At 38.9% G+C, this 19,735-nt stretch overlaps 2 protein-coding genes across 6 annotated transcripts; one reads left to right on the top strand and one right to left on the bottom strand.

Annotated features, from left to right (window-relative positions):
* The first annotated feature begins 3,335 nt into the window (after positions 1-3,335).
* LOC112285684 (uncharacterized) lies at positions 3,336-6,794 on the top strand. The gene is made up of 4 exons (XM_024526675.3): positions 3,336-3,889; positions 4,009-4,529; positions 4,767-5,499; positions 5,881-6,794. The coding sequence occupies exons 1-4, from the start codon at positions 3,736-3,738 to the stop codon at positions 6,510-6,512; spliced, it is 2,040 nt and encodes a 679-aa protein (XP_024382443.1). The 5' UTR covers positions 3,336-3,735; the 3' UTR covers positions 6,513-6,794.
* A 6,908-nt stretch (positions 6,795-13,702) lies between these two features.
* On the bottom strand, positions 13,703-19,169 carry LOC112286007 (calcium/calmodulin-regulated receptor-like kinase 1). 5 transcript variants are annotated; one of them, XM_090252357.1, is made up of 10 exons: positions 17,733-18,852; positions 17,417-17,483; positions 17,043-17,122; positions 16,386-16,775; positions 16,010-16,166; positions 15,590-15,716; positions 15,209-15,294; positions 14,980-15,051; positions 14,585-14,788; positions 13,703-14,426 (listed from the first exon to the last, which is right to left on the bottom strand). In XM_090252357.1, the coding sequence occupies exons 4-10, from the start codon at positions 16,754-16,756 to the stop codon at positions 14,067-14,069; spliced, it is 1,377 nt and encodes a 458-aa protein (XP_090108483.1). In that variant the 5' UTR covers positions 16,757-16,775; positions 17,043-17,122; positions 17,417-17,483; positions 17,733-18,852; the 3' UTR covers positions 13,703-14,066. The 5 variants fall into 5 exon arrangements, with proteins under 5 accessions (XP_090108483.1, XP_024383252.1, XP_024383251.1 ...); XM_024527484.3 differs by lacking the exons at positions 17,043-17,122; positions 17,417-17,483 and having other exon boundaries at positions 18,038-19,169; XM_024527483.3 differs by lacking the exons at positions 17,043-17,122; positions 17,417-17,483 and having other exon boundaries at positions 16,386-16,778; positions 18,038-18,919.
* Positions 19,170-19,735: the final 566 nt, after the last annotated feature.

A 19,735-nucleotide genomic window follows, 5' to 3' on the forward strand; every position in this document is an offset into this window, starting at 1 on the left:
TATATATATATGTATATATATATATATAATAAACTTTATAATCTATGTTCTAAGCCTATGCAATGGATTATAAATAGTCACAAAAATTCGCATCATATTCTTCAATAAAGTGGTGAATTCTTCCAACACAATGTTCATAGACTCTTTTATTCTTCCAATATCCACCACCATTAGACTTCTTCAACTTCACTCCATCCACACATTTATCTACCACCACACTTTAAACAAATCAATGTACATTGTGAAGAAATTCAACCTAAACCATCAAATACATGTACTTGTTTGAGGAAACATTATATGATTCTCAATTGTGTACTTCAAGTACACAATGCAATACTTTGAGTGCACTTGCTTCACTCAATTACATCCACTTTTGAATTGTCAGTGTAGTTTCCAATCCACAATCGTAGATGAGCTTCGTCTTACTCCTAAAACCTTCTGAAATCTGGGCAAATTTGTGTGGTAACAATGCATTATGTGCCTCGGCAGCTTGATCAAGAATTTCTTCTGAACAAAAACCAGGTTCGAAGAATACAGATTCTATTACAATAGAATCAGACAAGTTTGCTGATGTCCAGTACCAGCACCATCCATGCTGTTCATTTTTTTGTGAACAACTCCAGCAAGTAGTAACAATTTCGAGTACTTCGACACGATTAGCCGTCAAACAATAAAGATTCGGCATCGAGAAGCAGCACTGCTCCTTAAATAACCAGTTACAGTATAGGTTCTACAAAGCACTCATTTAACGATGAAGGGAAAAAGTACTTTTTTCTAGAAGGAACTGACTTTTCGTTTATAGATGAATCAGACATCAGCTGCAGACGATGTCCTGGATCTGCAGCCAGCTTTACCGAGACCGTATTTTTGTTGAAATTTCTGCTTACCTATCAACTCGTATCAAGGGTAGCATTACCTCTGTGCAGAAACCACAAGGAAGAATCAGAAACTCAAAATATTTATAGATGTATTCGGTACCCCAATGACATTGCTTTTGCCAGGTAGGCAGCAGCTATCATGTGATCCACATGCAGAACAAACAGTAGTTTGTCGCCGGCCCGGGATCAAGAATTATATACCAAGAATAAGCCCTTATTCTCGGAATGATAGGCATTTCCTGGAAACGAAGCAGCTATGAGTGTTTAACAGCGTGGCCACCACGCTATCAACATCGATTTAAATATTCAGCAATCTACACTGTTCAAATTCTCATGAAATAGCAAATAATTGCAGTGATTGATGCAAGTTCCAAGATAGAGACCCGTAAGTTTCTGCTGTTATCTCGCTTGTCAGCCACAAACCAACATTTGAGCTGGTAGAAACATCTGGAGCGCAAGTTCCATAAAGGAAGGTGGGGGCGGGGGGTAGGGGCACATTGACCACTATATTTTAATTGCAAGCCTAATTAACACACCTCTATGGTCGTTGAACGCAAGACGGGCAGAAGCTTTGAGAGCCCGAAACTATGGAGTCACTGTTTGGGCTGACCAAATCAACCAGTAATCCCGAGGAATCACTTCCACGTGATCAGCACTCTTTCCTATTTGCGCGAGTTCGAATACGCACTCGACTGCAGCTTCTTCGCAGCCCAGCCACGCCACGCAAACGAAACTGCACTTTAAATCCCTCCCCCCTCGAAAAAAACAGGACGCCCTGGTGCTTCGACTTTCTAATGACGCGACTTTCAGAGCGCAAGAACCAACATAACACCACGTACAACCTCAATCTCCACTCGATTCATCCTAATTTTCACGTATTATTCCCTCACAAACTCTTCCCCAAGAGATGAAACGGCAGCACACGGCAGGTCCAGCACCAATCCGCCATACCTTTGAATCCACATCATCCAGGCACGAGCAACAAGACATTGTCACGGTGCTTCATCACACGATAGACTTATTCTCCCATCAACTTCATGTGCAATGAACGTAATTTCAGCGCCGTAACTTTGGGTTTCGTAAGGTTGCGTCGACAACAACAAGGAAGGCGAAATGCCATGAAAGCTCCCAGATCTTGCTTCGATGCACGAACCCCAATTGCACGGAGAAAGTCCATCGCCGTTGTGCTCGTTGGCCTCGGACGCAGCGCCTCGCAGGGAGTGTCCACTTGAAGGAAATCCCAAAAAGTAAAAAGTGGGGAGGGGGGGGGATGTGATCCTGGGCAATCAATTTGTCTGTATTGAGTTATGCCATGTTCCTCCATATTAGTACTTGAAGAACCATTTGTTTTTCGTTTGCATGTGTATAGATTGTATCATGCAACGTGCAACTTTGCCCTTACCCTCTTTAACTTATTGTTTGATTTCTCTTGACCCCCATAAAGTTTTTGAATGTACAAGCTTAATTTTAGATGTATATATTACACACCACTTTTTAAATAATTATTAAATAGTATACATGAAGAATATAACTGTGCACAACTACTGATTGTAATGCAATCAATCTTTTATGCAAAAATAAATAATTCACAATCAAATTTTTATCCGGCTTTTTTTTTTTTAAATAAAGAATAGTTGTTTACTTTACTTTCACACGATTTTTAATTTTTTATGTTGTTCGGAGTTTTTTTGTTATTGTTGCAGGCAAGACTTCAAATTGTGTTTTGAAATAAAGTTTTCAGGAATTATTCATTCTGTGTAGTTCTGATGAATTAAATAAAGATATATTTACAAAATAAATTGAAAAAGCAATCTTACAGACTTGTAAATTTGCAGATTTCAACAATTGAAATTTGTTTCGTTACTTCACAAATTTAATCATTCGTGAGAAATTGGTTGTTCTTTGACAACCTTTTGCATAAAAATATATGATGTGTTGTAATACTGCATGGTTCCTTCAAATATCCAAATATAAAAATGTTCCAAACACCACATTGTACATTTCATAACTCATTTTTCATTCACACTAAGATAGAGAGACATAAAATAGTAATAATAATAATAATCTTTAGGAGGCTCGTACCACCACCAACAATAATATTCTTTCAGTTGCTCTCATGCCCGGCAATGGATAAGTTCAATTACGTGTCAAAATATCACAAATTCCCCTTTACCGCCAACCTTGTGCAGACAGACCCACATACCCGTTATTGAGACTCGGATTAGCGCAGGGTATCAACAACCCCTTGGAAGCTACATTTCAATGGGTCTGAACGCGGCGGCGGAAAGTCAATGCAGACTGACCGCGTGGGGGAAAGTGCGTACCGCGAGGGGGCAGCTGCGTTGCCTTCCTGCCCAAGTCTCGTCACGGGCACTTGGGCTCTGCCCCTGAAAAAAAACGATGCCTTCCCGCAGCTTCAAGGTGCCGGCGGGCGCGCTTAACGGGGGGTTTTTTTTTCGAGCTTCGAGGGTCGAGAGCGAGAGATTGAGCAATCTGGTGCGATTGTGTCTCTTGTAATCTGCCCATGAGAGTCACTTCGTTGCCTCCACCGCCTCCTTTTCTCTTTCTTGTCGTTACTTCTCTGTATGTGGATTCTTTTGGTGGTTTTCGCGTTTCGTTTGGCGGTGTGTGGTGCCATATCCATTCCCCAGGGTTTCGGGTTGCCGGACGCCGTGTTTGTTGCTAGTTTGTAAGCTTGGTCGTGTTCTGGAGAGGTTTGGGCTGCTTGACTTACGGTTTCTGTCTCGATTGCAAAGAAATCGTCAGTCGAAGCTCCAGCTCCTTCGAAGCTTGCGGTTTACGTGGACGTTTTTCTTATTTTTTCGGTTTTCAAGGGGGATAGTTAGTGGGAGGAGTTATGGCTCAGCGATTGCCTCCCGGTTATCGCTTTCATCCTACTGATGAAGAGCTTGTTGCGTATTACTTGAAATACAAAATCAATGGGAAGCAGATTGAGATGAACCCCATCGCTGTGGTAGACCTCTACAAGTGCGAGCCATGGGATTTGCCTGGTATGTTTCGGTTCAAATCTATGTAATTTCTACGTTTTTTTTTTAACATTATTAGTTAGTTTCTAATTTATTTGGATGTTGGAGTGGAACCAATTTTCGTTCTTGCTACCTGTTTGCAGTGAAGTCTGGCGTTGGAGGCAATGATCAGGAGTGGTACTTCTATAGTGCTCGGGACAAGAAGTACCCAAATGGTGCCCGTACCAACCGAGCCACGCAGCGTGGCTACTGGAAGTCTACCGGCAAGGACCGGGTTGTCAAGTGTGCGATTTCGACTGGTATGAAGAAGACCCTTGTTTACTACACAGGGCGAGCTCCACGCGGCGAACGCACTGATTGGGTCATGCACGAGTATAGAATGGAAGATAGAGTGTATGAGAATTTAAGAGGGCCTCAAGAGCCTTACGTTCTCGCCCGTGTCTTCAAGAAGAGCGGGTCTGGTCCAAAGAACGGGGAGCAATACGGTGCCCCGTTTATCGAGGAACCTAGCAGCCCTCTCTCTGGTAATGGAGGAGAGACTTCTGAGCCTTATGAGCAACCTGCCGTTGAGTATCCTCTGCCACTGCTGAAGGTCGAGCCTGGCCTTTCACCACAGTTGGAGAATTATGGAAATGAATGTGAATCTCCGTATTTCAATAACATGGTAGGTAATGTAGTTCTTCCTGCAGACGACTGTCCAGTTCGCGGATTTTCTTTAAAAATTGCGATTGGTTTCATATAGAATTTGATTTGTCCATTTTTGTTGTCATGATTACTGACACTTCACAAACTTCGTGTAACTTGCAAACTTGTTCTTTTCTAGTGTTAGTGTACGTAGGACTCTCTTGTGTATCGTTAAAGGTTCCGTTCTTAATCCAGCGTTGTGGTTCTCTATCTCCAGTGCATGCAGGAGCTGGAAGATCTCATGTTCAGTGAATCATTCGATACGGATGTTCCTAGGCTTGCGAATGGCGATTTAGATGGGGTTTCTATCGGCTCCCCCACGTCTGTGCAAGATGGATTCAGGTGGGAGGATCTTTTACCTGAGCAGCCTCAGGCTACTACCGAGGACGATACATGGAAGGACCTTGTAATTAACAATGTGGACGAGCTCTTGTCAGGCAATGACCGTTTCATTGCCGATGGCAGTCTTGGTATGGGCACAACACAACATGTGGTGCACGATACGGATGATCTGCTTTCTGGTCCTGGGGATTACTCAGGTGATGGCGACTTTTTGGAGATCAAAGATTTGATCAATCTTGAAGATGATATTGACGTCTCTGGCTCAAATATTTCGGTTGGTGAGTATGAAGGATTCGACTTCAGTGCTTCTGCAATTCAATTGCGACCTCCAAGGATCGTTCAATGGCCGATGCAATTTGACCCTCAGGGTGAGACTTCTCGACGAATGTTGTTGGCGTGTCGTCCTGGAAGCCAGCCGGAGCAGTTTTCTAGTACTTTGTCAGCCCCAAGGATCCTCCATACCAGTGCGTCTTCTAGAAATTTGTCGGATTTTGCTGATCGCGCGATATCCAGTACTGGTCTTCACACATCTGCAGAAGAAGGGTGGTCAAATGACGGAGACCTTGTGACTTTGGCGCGCGAGGGTTCTGGTTATGTACCAGATGCAGGTATTAAAAGTGGTTAAGCTATTATTGCCGATCAGATCAACGTGTTAGATATTCTAGAAACTGTGATAGAAGTAAAGACCTTACTCTATGTGGAGTTCATTTATATGTTTAGACCAGCTACAGACGGTTGGCCAGCTTTTGCCTCGGTCTGGTTCAGAATATCCAGGTTACTAATCCGAATTTTTGGTAGGTAGTGGATCAGAACCCCAAGGTCGATGTGTAAGTGTCTTCTGCTGTTCGTCAAGAGCCCTTCCTGATAACTGAGTGGATGTCACGGGAAGCTTCAGATAATACGGATTGTGAAAACCTACCTGTAGGCTAGGCTCTCAATTGGAGAAAGCATCATCCCAGGATATTGATGGGATGTTCTCCGTTTTGCAGATTTTGGGTCGAATGTTGAAGGTACGCAGTCTTCTTCAAGCTTTGTGGATCCGGAAGATGCAGGCATTGTTGCTCCTTCTTGGGGCGCTGGAGGTGATCCGGTGTCAGATTATCCAGCTACTTCTACAGAGTTTTCCTCTAATTACTGGGAGACGTGTGGCTCCGATCCCGTCCCTCAAGCTGCAGACATTAAACAGAAAGCATCTGGGAAACTAACTTCAGGATTAAGTAGTCTCTTGACACCAATTCTTCCAGCCTCAGCTGCTGAGCTACCCAGCTTCTCTAATACTTACGTGACAGCTTCCGATACACATGTGACTGCCTTAACCATTACCTGTTCATGCTCTGAAAATGGTGCGAAGACTGTGCAGGCTGTTATGATGAACTACGCTGGAGGGAAATTACACCAAGAGACGATGTCTGGAACATGGAAACCTTGCACCGAAGATTGCAAACTACAAAATTGTGTCCATTGCAGCCAAAGAAGAGCATCTCAAAGGCAATTAGCGAAGGGGTCTAGAAGTGGTTTTGTGTATGTTTTCTTGTTGGGAGTTGTCTCAGCTATTATCTGGTTTTTGTTGTTGCGAGGCTCATGGCGGATAGCACAACATTTGTATAATCTGATTTTGTAACTTCCACTTCTGCTCCTAGTTTGTAGATATTTTTTTAATATCTGAGCTGTACATTTACCACTTGTCTAGGCTAAATTATGTATAGTAGTTTCAATTTCATTGCCATCAGGTCAATTCAATCCATGGTTGATTGACTAGCGCAATCTATCTTAGAGAAGTCGCGGCAGATGCTAGCCTGGGACATTGAAATCCAATGCCTGCAATTGTTTGAAGTTAATATCTTCAAATCTGTAATTTTTACATATTGTCAGCAAAAAGGAAACGACAAATTTTTCTGCGCAACTTTTTTTCATAACTTCTGAGCTCATGTTCCTTCACTCTTGCTCCATCTGGACAAACTCTGCAACCTGAGCTGAATTTTCGAATATTTGCAGAGGCACGTCTTAGCTCTTGTGTCAAATGTATATCTGATGTGTTAGTTTGTCGTTTGCAGAAGTGTGGATCGGGAAGTGCCAGAAGGTAATATTAAAGTTCCTAAAGCTCACTGAGTTCTCTTCGTGGCATTTCTGTAACCCTGCGAATATTGGGCGGGCAGGCAAAATACTCCATGCAAACACGTTGGGGAGATAGCGGAGGAACGTGTTGAACCCTGGACATTGGATTCGTAGTGCAATTTTCAGTTAGTTTGGATTAAAAGTCCCATGTATATAGCATGTTCAAACTCAAATTTTCCCAGAATTCTGGGGTTCAAATTGTGTCTTGTGTTCCAAATTTTCATAAAGTTAAAAATTGTAGTTTACGTTATTAGTCCTTTGGTGCGATCCATGAGTTGTGTATGGGATGTCCAAGCGAGCAGTATGAGCTTCGTTCCTCTTTAGTTCCTTAACAAAACAGATGGTGGAAACATGCAGGTGAGTATGAACACCTTCTGAAGTCTTTCTGTTGAAGTTGTGCTTCCTCTCTATCCCTGTCATCTCTGGTATGTTCTCACTTGGTCAATACTTGTTCTACAAGGCAAGCCATGCCAGCAGAGTACTCAATTTTCCACCAAAGATGTGTACAGATGAGAGACACGTTAAGTAGCAATATCTTGAGGCTCATTGTGCAGCTTTTATGTTCCGCTCATCACGTATTCACTCACACATTCGGATGTATCGGAATTAGATTCATTTCACGAATGTCTCAGTTTTGAATTCGGTTTCTATTCACGTATACCAGGTCAAAAAGAGTGACCAGCAAATTCCGAATCGTCTCCTGTGGGAAGCTTCCTCCGACACAACATGTTCAGGTCACCCAATATCTGTTCGCTCAACTCTGCACCACAATGCGACTAGAGTGCTCCAGTAAACTGAACAAAGACAAGAAGACACACGTCCAAAACGAAGAATTGAAACACATCACGAATACTCTGCAAGAGGGACTGGATTGAATATTTAAGCCAAAACAGCTGCTGCGGAAGAATCCCATCTCACTATTTACAAGATTCCTAGAAATAATCCCATCTCACTAACTGCAAAATTCCGAGGATCAAAATCCGCTCAATCTTGGCCGCTTGCAAGAATCCTCACATTCTTCTCAATGAGCAGTTGCCGGGACTCCGCATTAATTTCCTTTGTAACCGTCATCCTGCAGTTCTTTACACATGCAGTAGAGCACTCTACATTCCCCTTTTCCGCTTTGTAATGCCACTGCTCATTCAAACATGTCTATAAGTCCTCGGAGATTGGCACCAGTCCCTCGATGTGCGCTATTGAGAAGAAGGGGAATAAGCAGCAATAAGCGCACAACTTCTCGGAGCTCTGCTTCTTCTCCTGCTGCATTAGTCAACGTACCAGTTGGGTTCCAGTTCGTCGATCCTCCATCACCTTGACCACCAATCCTCACTCTTGAGAAACAGAGACCAAAAACTATTTCCTCGGAGGAAGTAAAAGCTTAGAAACTGTCTCCCACGAATTGAGAAGCAAAGCAAGCCTGCTGTGAGGATACTCGAAGAGGTTCGAACCGATTCGACCCACAAACAGAGCGACAGGCGTAGCAACAAAATATGATCCATCTCGTCGAATTTCGCCGACTTATAAACAGGATCCATGTCTGCATGCACCAAGGCTCTGTTTGCAAGCAGTCTGAGACGAAGACGGAGTGAAGGTCACAAGTCGGCAGAGATTTACCTACGTCGAGGGGGAGGGGGAGGGGATACGGTGAAGTCTGGTGCGAGGAAGAGGGGCGGTTGAGTGGCCGTGGATTGTTGGCAATCTCCATGCAGATCAGAAAGCTTTGTTTCGATTTTCAACCCTCGTCGGTCTCGCCGGTGCATTTGCACTACGAAGTCGTGATTGGGCAGCGGCATCGAGGTTGGCGGCGTAGTCCTGCCGACTCGCCTTGCAGCCCGCAAAGTCTGCACTACCAGGACTTCATCGCTATCAGAACTTCATTGAATGGATAGACTGACGAATTTCATCGAATGAATATCATCGATGGACGGAGAATGGACTCTTCCGTAGCGTATGTGGGGGTGTATATATATATACATATATACATAAAAAATTAATTTTTTTGTTTGTTAGTTTGTTTGTTTTTTTCAAACAAACATGTGATAGAGGATTTTTTGATATCTTTAATATCTCTTTTTTGGTGTGAACAAAGGTTAATGAATTAACACCTGATTTTAATTTAAGTAAAAATTATAATCAATGAGCATTATGTGGTTAATTTTAAGTTTGCATTTTAAAAACTTTCACAATATTAATTTTGAAATAAATATTAATTTAAAAATAAGAAAAAATATATGTATATATATATATATATATATATATTAATCTAATCTTTATATAATCAAGACGTTATTCTTTAACTATGACTACAATTAAGAATCAAATCAGTAACAAAACTTGATTAGAATAAACTATTGAGAGATTACATTTTTTTATAAATTGAGATATTTTTAGATTATAGAAAATAATTAAATATCAAGACAAATAAGATTATAACTTCTGTTGATAATATTTATTTTAAACTATATATAAATTAAAAAAATAAATAAATTTATTACTTCACTATAAGGTAATTATATCTTTAATAAATATTTATATAAATATTTATGATATATACATAAATTTATTTAAAAAATAAGAATATTTAATAACCTATTTAAAATAATTATTCAGCTATTATTTATTGTAATTTTTAAAAAATACATACGAAACTCATCTTCTAAGAAAGGTTTCTATTTTACTTTATAATTTAATAGAATTATAGATTTAAAAAAAATTATTAAAATATATTAAAATTATTTTAGTATATCCATATCCAAATAGAAAATTAATCTAAACAACTTCGATAGTATTATTATTATTAACTTATGTTTAGTTTACTATAAAAATATAAACTATCTTTACGTATTTATTTTTGAATATTTCAGTAATTATAAATAAAGATATTTTTGAATATTTTATTGATATTTAATTAATAATCAAGTTATTTATTCAAAAAAATATGTTTATGTATATGTATATGTATATATATATATATATATATATATATATATTGTAGTTGCTATCATAAATAAAATAGTTTCTATTATGTATTTTTAATTTAAATAAAGTATATTTTTATCAAATTAAATAGTATTGATAATTATAGAAAAAAATTATGTAATAATATTTATTAATGTGAGTCTAATATGTTTTAGTAGTTGGATGAAAATAGAAATCAAGAAGATTCATTCTATAGGATGTAATAGTTTCTTATATTAAATTATGTACTTAGATTTTTTTTTAATCATGGAGAATTAAAATTATTATTTATTAAATTTATATTTTATATTTTATTATATTATAATATGAAAATATTTTCTTAATTCTTTTAAATAAGATGATGCAAGATAATCTCATTACAAGTTTGTGTATGTATTCCAATAAGTCTACTCTAAATTTATTAAATAGCTCTTATTATTTTACATGTTATTACAATCATTACTGCATATTCACAGTATTTTTTAACAATTAAATATCTCATAAACAATCATTTTTTTGATTCTTTGTTTTACTTTGTTTTAATTTTAATACTGTGATTTTAATGAAATGTTAGGTGAACATTCTTTTTTTACTGGATGGACATTCTCTTGTGATTTCTTTAATTTATTAAGAATTTTCTTCTCAATATAATTGTTGAAATACTCTCAATAACTATTGTAATATTTTATAAAAAATAATTGCATAATTTCTTTTCATTTTAAATTTTAAATTTTTTAAATATTGAACATACATCTAAATTTTGTTATATGATATCAATAATTTCTACATAAAATAATTACATCAATTTATTTTTTATTTATTTTATTATAATCCTTTTCAATAGTAAAAATATAATCATTAAAAAATTCATATACAAATAATATTGTTGTATGTATACAAGAGAGTGTGGTGTGGGAGTGTCTATATAATAAAAGGGAGTTGTCCACCTAGTGGTTTTATAATCTTATTTTAATCTTGATTTTATAAAAAAGAGAAAAAGAAAATCAAATAGAAAACAAAGCTTACAAGTTTAATTAGTCAAAAAAAAAAGAAACTAAAGAAATTCTTCTTTAATATTACTTACAAATGAATAAAAATAAATCTTATTAAATATTTAATAAAATTAATATATTTTTTAAACTATAAATTTTTATTTTATAAGCATCTTAAGCTACAATAGTCATATCATAAATATCTTGTCAATAATCTTAACAAGACATTAAAATAATATATTTCTATTATTTTACTTATTTCTTTTTTTACCATTTAATTTGAAGACTTAAATTCTTGTAATTTTTAGTTAATTGAATCATATACATGAATTGTGATGTGATAAAAAAATGTCGATGGAGATTGATGCAAAAATATAGGAAAAATATAATATATATTCCTAAAATATATTGAAATAATAAGAAAATCCATCTATTCTTAATGATAGCAAATCTATCCCTCACTTTTGTAATAATATCAAATGTATCCTTTAACCTAATAAGTTTTTACAACTATTCTTTTTTAAAGACAATTGAGGCCTAATTTGCATGATGTGGAGAAATTTGCAAGCCCTCTGTACCAATAGGAACTATTGTTTGGCAACATTGGCCATATTAACTTATCTTCCTAAGAATTCTTCATGTACGTGTTGAATCAAAGAATAACTTTGAAGATTAAAATAATAAAAATCTATCAATTGATAAAGAAGTTTGTTAAGGCTTGCAAGCCAAATTAGACACTAAACTACAACCTTATCAAGACAAAAATTCTACTACTAATGAACATACTTGTGTAGAAGCCAATCAACATAGTAGCACTTATTTATGGATTGTTCACTTTGATTGTCATCCATAAGTTTGATGTTATTTTCCCTATTACAAAAAGAACTTGAAAGATGATTCATGCCCAAAACATCAACCAACCTCAAGCCACTCAAACCTACTCAAAATAAATGAACTAGCCCTAGTCTCCAATCTCTTGCTCCTTGTGGCATGTCAATTGGGTTGTAAGAGCTCCTACTACATGCACAATTTTTTTTTGATTCCCTCTTCTTGTATCAAGAACAAGAACTTGATGGAATCAAATAAACAAGTGAGACTTTTCTCAAAGAAGTATGACAAAATAGAAGTAAAAAAATATGTATATTAAAAGGAAATTGGAATGACTATTGCAAAAAGACAAGAAAACTAAAGACTCTTGAATCTAAACTAAAGCAAGAAAAAAATTGACAAGAGTGAAGAAGGCTTCATTCTTGCCTCTACATATACTATCCACCTAGGAGTTACATGGTGACATTCTATGGGACCTCCAACATATGTTGACTTTGCAAGCCACATGTCTTAACTTGTAAGGTAAGTTTTCTATGTGTCTGCCACATAATTAGTTTGTTCCACAAGCTATTTGCACATGTGACACATGGCAACTTGTTAACCAAGTTTCTAATCTAAAAGTCAGCTAATAAATATGTGTAAAGTCAAAATTGGATCTAGAAGATATTATGAAATTAATCTATTTTTATCTACTTTTACTTACTTCTATCTAATCATATAGATAATTACTAGAGTAAGTATGTATATCTGTGGTAGTATGTCTGTGATACCTTGATCTTGCCAAACTTAAATTTTGTAGCATAGTCTTGCTACAAAATTGGTCTGCAATCCATTAAACATTAATTCAACAATTGTTGCTAATTCTTGATTCTCCTCTACTTTGTGTTAGTTGATGGTGCTTTTAGTGTCTTTTTGCATTTATGAGATCTCTAAATCCAAGGCCTTCTTTGAAAAAGGCATCATAAGTTCTTAATTGTGCTATTGCTCTTCTTTCCATCATCTTGAGAAAAGCAATCATTCTAGCTTGGCATAGCCAGTGTTGCTGAACATCAATTCCTTATGCCAAAGAGAAATCGCCAATTTCTCCATAGCACAAAGGTTGGGTCCTATTTGCACTTAAAAAAAAATAGTTGTAATACTTTATCGAGTTCAAGAGGAGATTTGATATTATCACAAAAGTAACAAGTAGATTTGCAAATATCAAGAATATAAGGGTATTCTAGAAACTTCAACGTATTTCAAGGATATATGTGATATTTTTCCAAAAATGTATGGTTTGTTTAGATCTTGTAACATATTCAAAACAAAAGATGGCATGATTATTACCATGTCTTTTACAAAGTATAAGGTTATTACAAATATGATTAGTTGTAGCACAATAATTTCACCCTAGCCACACAAAAGTTCAATAATGTAAAGAAGTTTTTTTGGATGATTGAGAAAACTTATACAAGAATTTCATATCAGCCCATGCTAAACAGAAGATTTCAAATCAGAGAAACCACTTGAAAAATAACAATACATTACTACGTTGCACTCCAATGTAGCTCATGTTCGGTTCAACAGTTAAGTTGTAGAACTTACAACCATCATTTAGTTCTATTAAGTGTATGACATGGGCTATTCATAAATGATGGGGAATACAGTTTGAGTCAACTTCAAAAACCATCTCAGCTTCATAAGGAGTCGTAGAAAGTACCAGAAGATTATCTCTACGTGTATAAAGTCCGAACACCACCGTATATGGACTCGGACCATGGAGATAGCTTGCATTGAATGAGCAGAGCGAACTGAACTAGGGATTTTCGTATTTGAGCAACAGGGCAGATAGGCAGGCCACCTACTTGAGAGATTTTTTCAAAGAACAATATAACCAACACAACAGCTGACTTAAGAATCAGGGCAAGTAACAAGTATATAGGAGAAGATTTAAGAATGAGCAGAACGTTGACGTAAATTGTTACATCAATGGACTTAGAAAATGTGACATCTCTTTCGAAGGCATCCGGCCAGCAAGTACTGAAAGGCCTTCCTACCTATCTCCAGGACAGCTTCCCATAAATACAAGCAGAAATGGACTATTTCTACAGAATAGAACATAGATGGAATAAGCACTGATGCTGAGATGTGCAGATCCTGACATGTACAGTTAAATATTTATATAATCTCAATGCTCATCAAAAGTTTCCTTTGCGTGGTGCACGTTGTGCACGCTACTAAATTACATTCCTTCGTGGAAAAAGCCGCTTACATTAAACAGCACATGCTCCAAAATTGGCTTCTTAAACCATATCAGATCCTGGATCATATTGGTTATAACCCCTGGGGGGAGAAAGGGGTGGGATACCTGCATCCTTTTTGGACCTCACTGGTTTACTCCTTTCCCCAACAGGCAAGGATCTAGCAGGCGGTAGATCTTGCTTCATCACGGGCATGATTACCTGCTCCTTAGAACGCCTTTTGCCGAGATTACATAAATTTTGTGCTACAGCACGCATTTTTGGTCTCCGTGCCCCCATGGGTCCAACGCATTTGTAAGCTATGTTTGCCATGTCACCCAGTTCTTCAAGATTACAATTTCCACTCATTCGTGAATCCATTATTTCTGCCCAATCCTCCTTGGTTTCCATACCCATTGCTGCCTGCACGAACATTTCACATCTTCCTCAATTGAAAAGAAAAGATAAGAATTTTAATCAGTGATTAATGTCTAGAACCAGAGCTCTTTTCTATTAAGATTCTTCAGGTGGACGTCTACAATACATCACGATGAGAACTTGAGGTTGAGTGAGGCCAATACTAGGTGTACGTAGTCCAGTAACCCTTGTTGGGGGTTACGAGCAGTGATTAGCTCAAAAAGAAGAACGCCAAAGCTATACACATCACTCTTTTCAGTGAAGGAGTTTGTAGACATGTACTCAGGGTCAACATATCCAAATGTTCCCTTCACGCCTGAAACTATATTCGGTGAGTCTGTCGCCTTTGAAAGTCCAAAGTCTGCAACCTGCAGTCATCATTCGACTTAAGCTCGAACTATAGTGCCCATTTCTGAACTCAACTAATTGGTAGTCCACAGCAACAGACTTCAAAATTATCATTAAGTAAGAAATAAATTGAAATAAACATGTAAGTGGGGAACCACGACAAAGAGGAAGAAATGAAAGAAGAAAAAAATAGATTTGATTTAAGTCGTACCCTAGCAGTCATGGTCGCGTCCAACAGAATATTTGCAGATTTGATATCGCGATGAACAACAGGTGGAGTGGCCTGCCAATGCCCCGAGATAGTGAAATGTCAAGCAATTTTCTACAGCACTAGATTCAGAATGCATGTGAATCCAACTATATACATGGGAAAATAAATCGCTGAACATACATTCTATTGGCTATTTAAACAAGTTGAAAAAAAGGTGAGACATACTCACTCCTTCATGAAGATATTCGAGCCCTCTAGAAATGTCTTGAGCTATAAGCACCCGTTGGTCCCAACTCAAAGGTTCACTGTTCTGATCTGAAATGCCCTCTTAATGTCAGATTTAGCACATGATTCACAATGCATAAAGTTTTTCACTCAACGCTGACGTATCCAAATTTGGCTTTAGTACTGCTCAAGTTCTCAATCGTATGATTACAAAACGCTGATACTAAAGATCACAAACATTTATCCTTTCACTTTCTCCATACCTGGGACAGACATTGTTCGTTCAACTACTAACTACATAACCTAGGAAAACAGATATAAAACGAGCTCAGTTGCATGTACAACAAGGGCAAGTGATCCCACGTTGCTTAGTGAAGAAACTTACCAAGTAGCTTTTGCTGAAGACTGCCGTTATGCATGTATTCATACACTAATATCCTCTGATTCTTTTCTTCACAATACCCCACCAAGTTAACTAAATTGCGATGATGCAACCGTCCAAGAAGCATCACCTAAACAAAAACATTTGCATAAAAATTATAGGCTAATCGATAACGTACTTACGCCATATCCTCCAAATACTCAATCGAATCAAGATAATGAGGAAAGAAGAAGTAAAGCCCACTGTGATGGTCGTAACTTGTTAAGGATTCCCTAGTTCAAATTAAGTCCAACAAGTACTTGGAGTAAAATGTCAGCACGCTGGGTTCACGTTGTCTGCAGCCCTGCTAACAACTCTTAAGAGTAAACACACTATGACAATCTCTGAAAGTGCCGACAAGACCAATGAAGTAGCGTCACGCACCTCGTTCTGAAATTCTTTATCCCCTTGTTTTGACTGTTCAGCCAAAACTTTGACCGCGAGAGTAGTTCCAGTGGACTGCAGCACAGCTTTATAAACTGGACCAAACGCGCCTTGTCCTACGAGGGCAGTGAAGTTCGATGTCGCCTTGTGAAGCTCCCTGCAAGCAAGCAGATTCATGTAGGAGTTGAAGGAGCGAAGTATGACAGCATTATGTACAGTTTCAAGATACATACGACGAAGGAATTTTCAAAGTAAATTTGACTGAGGGGCAAGCTAGAAAACTGCAAAACGAAAAAAACATATGCGTTCCACATTTTATTGACAAAAAAGCTCACTGTAATCGTTCTTTCATCTCTCTAAGCAAATGAAATCTTACTTGTAAGTGAACTTTGTTACCCCCAGTGAGGATGGAATAAGCTGTTTTTCCTGGCCTCCCCACCAAGAGTTACCCTTGCTAGCAACATTAGCTGGAGGAGAGGAAACGGAATCAGACATGATAGTGCTAGAATTAACGCCATTGACGCGTATCGGCAATACAAAGCCCCGGCGTGAGCTCCCTCTTTTCTTTAGTCGTTTCCTCCGACATCCAAGGCACAACACTACGCAGGAGGCTATAATTACTCCTATGAAAACTCCAATAGAGATCCCAATGATCACTCCGATCGATAAGGAACCATTAGAAGAGGGTGAAGTAGCACTAGGAGCTGATCCAGAAGCGGGGGGCGAGGAGGCTGCAGTTCCTGCCATTCACTTGACCTGCTGAACCCTGCTATAGATGACAACACAACCAAGAGGGTTCAGAGATGAATACGTGGGCACCTCTGTACTAGATGCAAGAAGTTGAACTCAGGTAAACGCAGAAAATACCCTCACGCCACGCCCCAAGACAAAAATGCTTTATACTATTCACCAGATTACCGAAAACAACGAAAACTTTTAGCATCCTTGACAGTCCTCTGCAGAATTATCAAATATGAAAGACAGAACATAGGAAATAAGCTGAGTTTTGAGAGACAGTATTTCAAGTTCGTACTCGAGATTCAGCAGAATGACCAAAGCGCGGTAACACAGCACCAAATGCAAGTATCACCCCAATGACAATGTACTCAGAACCTTGTGCCAATCAACAACGGGTGGCTTTCAATACAAGATTTACAGGAGTAATGATAGCATGCAGGCTTGACCATGAGCCCTGCTGCAGGCCACTAATGACATTACAAACTGAGTTTAAAAGATCACTGCTTCAAGGATGTGAACCTACTACATTGATAAAATTACGATGGAAAGATTCAGACAAAATTGAATTCCTTAAATCTAGCCTAAATTCAAAAGTTAAGCTGAACAGAGAGCAGGATCACAGTGAACAATAGAACGCGAATTATCAAATAGCATGTTTCGGACGGCAACCTAGTTTGACAATAGGACAACTCTTGTAAATCTCCAATTGGTTGACGCGAGAAACCCGAAAGAAGGTCTGGTTTGGAACAGAACGCAATTGTATGAATGATAGCCAGTTATATATCATAACCGTCGACCAATTGCTACAGCCTAACTCTGCCTCAATATGCCACACAAATATTTGTCCGACCTAATTCTGAGCCAAAGAAAAGGGAATAAGAATACGGTTTTAAAAGTTCGTATGGGAAATCAATCCGAAATAGAATGAACAAGTGAGTTGCAGATTACAGAAGGGAATTGAAGGGGAGGATTATCAAACGCATACTTATTAATAATATGAACTGAGGCCGTATCCACCTCATTAAAACCTCGTACTTCCCAATTGTGCCGATCACCCAAAGCCCTATTGATTTTCTTAAGCGAGGAACTATCCCATGAAGGGAATCGTATGAGCACTTTCAGAACGGAGAGGTACGCGCAACTCGGATGTACCAAAACTTCTAACGGTATCTTTGGCAGCTCCAACCTGTTCCTCATGACTAGCGCCAAGAGCATGAAAAAAATCTTTGTCTCACGTTCTTGTTCAGTTAATAAGTGAATCAAGCGCGTCTAGCACTTTTGAAATCTAACCTTGGTCTTGTCTCATGGAAGAAAAAAAGCGCCACACGCATAAACGCAATCCTCCAAAGTCGTAGCTGCCACAAGAACACAGAGCTCCTGCAAATCCAAGACCTGGCTTTTCCCCAAATGATTTAAACCTTCCAAAAAAGTAACCAAACTAAGGACACGGCTGTTGAAAATGGCTGTGAACATCAGCGAAACTCCGGATCTCTCTCTTTCTCTCTCGCTCCGACTACCTCCGCGCATTTAACTTCAAGTACCACTAAAACTGTATCTAGTGTACTACACAAGCTCAACGTTTGAAATACGCGTAGGCACTCCCCAAAATGATCCTCTACGACAAACCGAATTAGACATCCTCAAACCAAGATATCATTAAGCCAAACTCAGCAAATTGAAGAGAATCCTAAATTCCTACGCAGCGACCCTCAACGTCATCGGTCCTGCACTTCCCCACACCTAGACTACCCAAACTCCCGCAGTTACACTCCAGTGATACCCCCAAAAATTCGAGAAAACGAGGTTATGTGAAATTCACTGCCAGAGGACCCCACAAAAGAACACCAAAGAACACACAAATCCACATGCAAGGACATGTCCCACCAGCGCAAGCCGCCCTCATACTCACAACTCCCCCTAACAGTCCTCGATCTCTGCTCCTCATCTGTATCTGGACAAGCAAGCAACAACAGTCGGCCTTTGGCAACAACACCAGTCTCGGTCATGAAGCTCTCGAGCTCCCTGCTCCGACAGAAAAAAACCTCGAAACCCTTCCCCACCGTGCACACTTCCGAGCACCCAGATCTGACCCCATTCTTGAGACGTACTCTGGCATAGACAAACCTCGGGACAAAGCTCAATCTTTTGGCTAAGTTTTACGGTAGGGGTTTGTGAGGAGAGGAATGACGCTTCTGCTGTGCGACATTTTCAAATTCAAAAGAGGGGTGGTCTGTTTTTACGAAAGCGGTAGAAAAAAGGGAGGATTATTGAAATTAGCGTAACAAGGGGGATTTATTAGCAGGGTGGTGCAACGTCGTTGTTGTATCCCCTGCCTGTGAATTTACTGTGTTGTGTGAACATTTCACCACCGAATGGGTCGCTCTCCGTCCTGGTCCTGTCTCTCATTTTACCGTTGTTTCCACGGAAGTCATGCTGATAATAAAAACACAAATAAAAGCGAAGTGAGCGATGTCTAGGAACAGCAAGCTTTTTTGCAGAAGCGAGCTCGCTGGGAAGGCTGAACCCAGACCAGCCCAGTGGATGCAGCAAATTGTCTATTTATCGAACCATCATTTTCCTTTTCCTTCCAAAAAAAAACGACACTGAATTATGAAGGGTAAATAAAGCAGATGCCCATTAACAGAGGTTGAGCTAGAAGATAACCGCGGTAGCTGGCTGCTCGTAATGTGGGGCTCAACATGAGTGTGGCAAATTTGCAACCTGGGAATTCTTCAAATTAAGGCTGCTCATCCAATGATTCCTGCCACATTCCCCTGTTTCTAGCCTGGACCACGCGAACATGCACGCCATTGATCCCCCCCCCCCCCCCCCGGCCAGTTCCTCCATAATCCTACGGAGGTGTGGGTTCTCTTTCCTGTTTTTAGAGTTATGATTCCACGTGAAGATCGACTATAGCTTTGGCCACATTCGGCACTGTAGCGCCATTTCAGTGCTCCTCGTCCGCTACTGTACAATTACTGGGGCACG

The sequence above is a fragment of the Physcomitrium patens genome, chromosome 8 (assembly GCF_059467195.1).
Source record: "Physcomitrium patens ecotype Gransden chromosome 8, ASM5946719v1, whole genome shotgun sequence".
NCBI lineage: Eukaryota > Viridiplantae > Streptophyta > Bryopsida > Funariales > Funariaceae > Physcomitrium > Physcomitrium patens.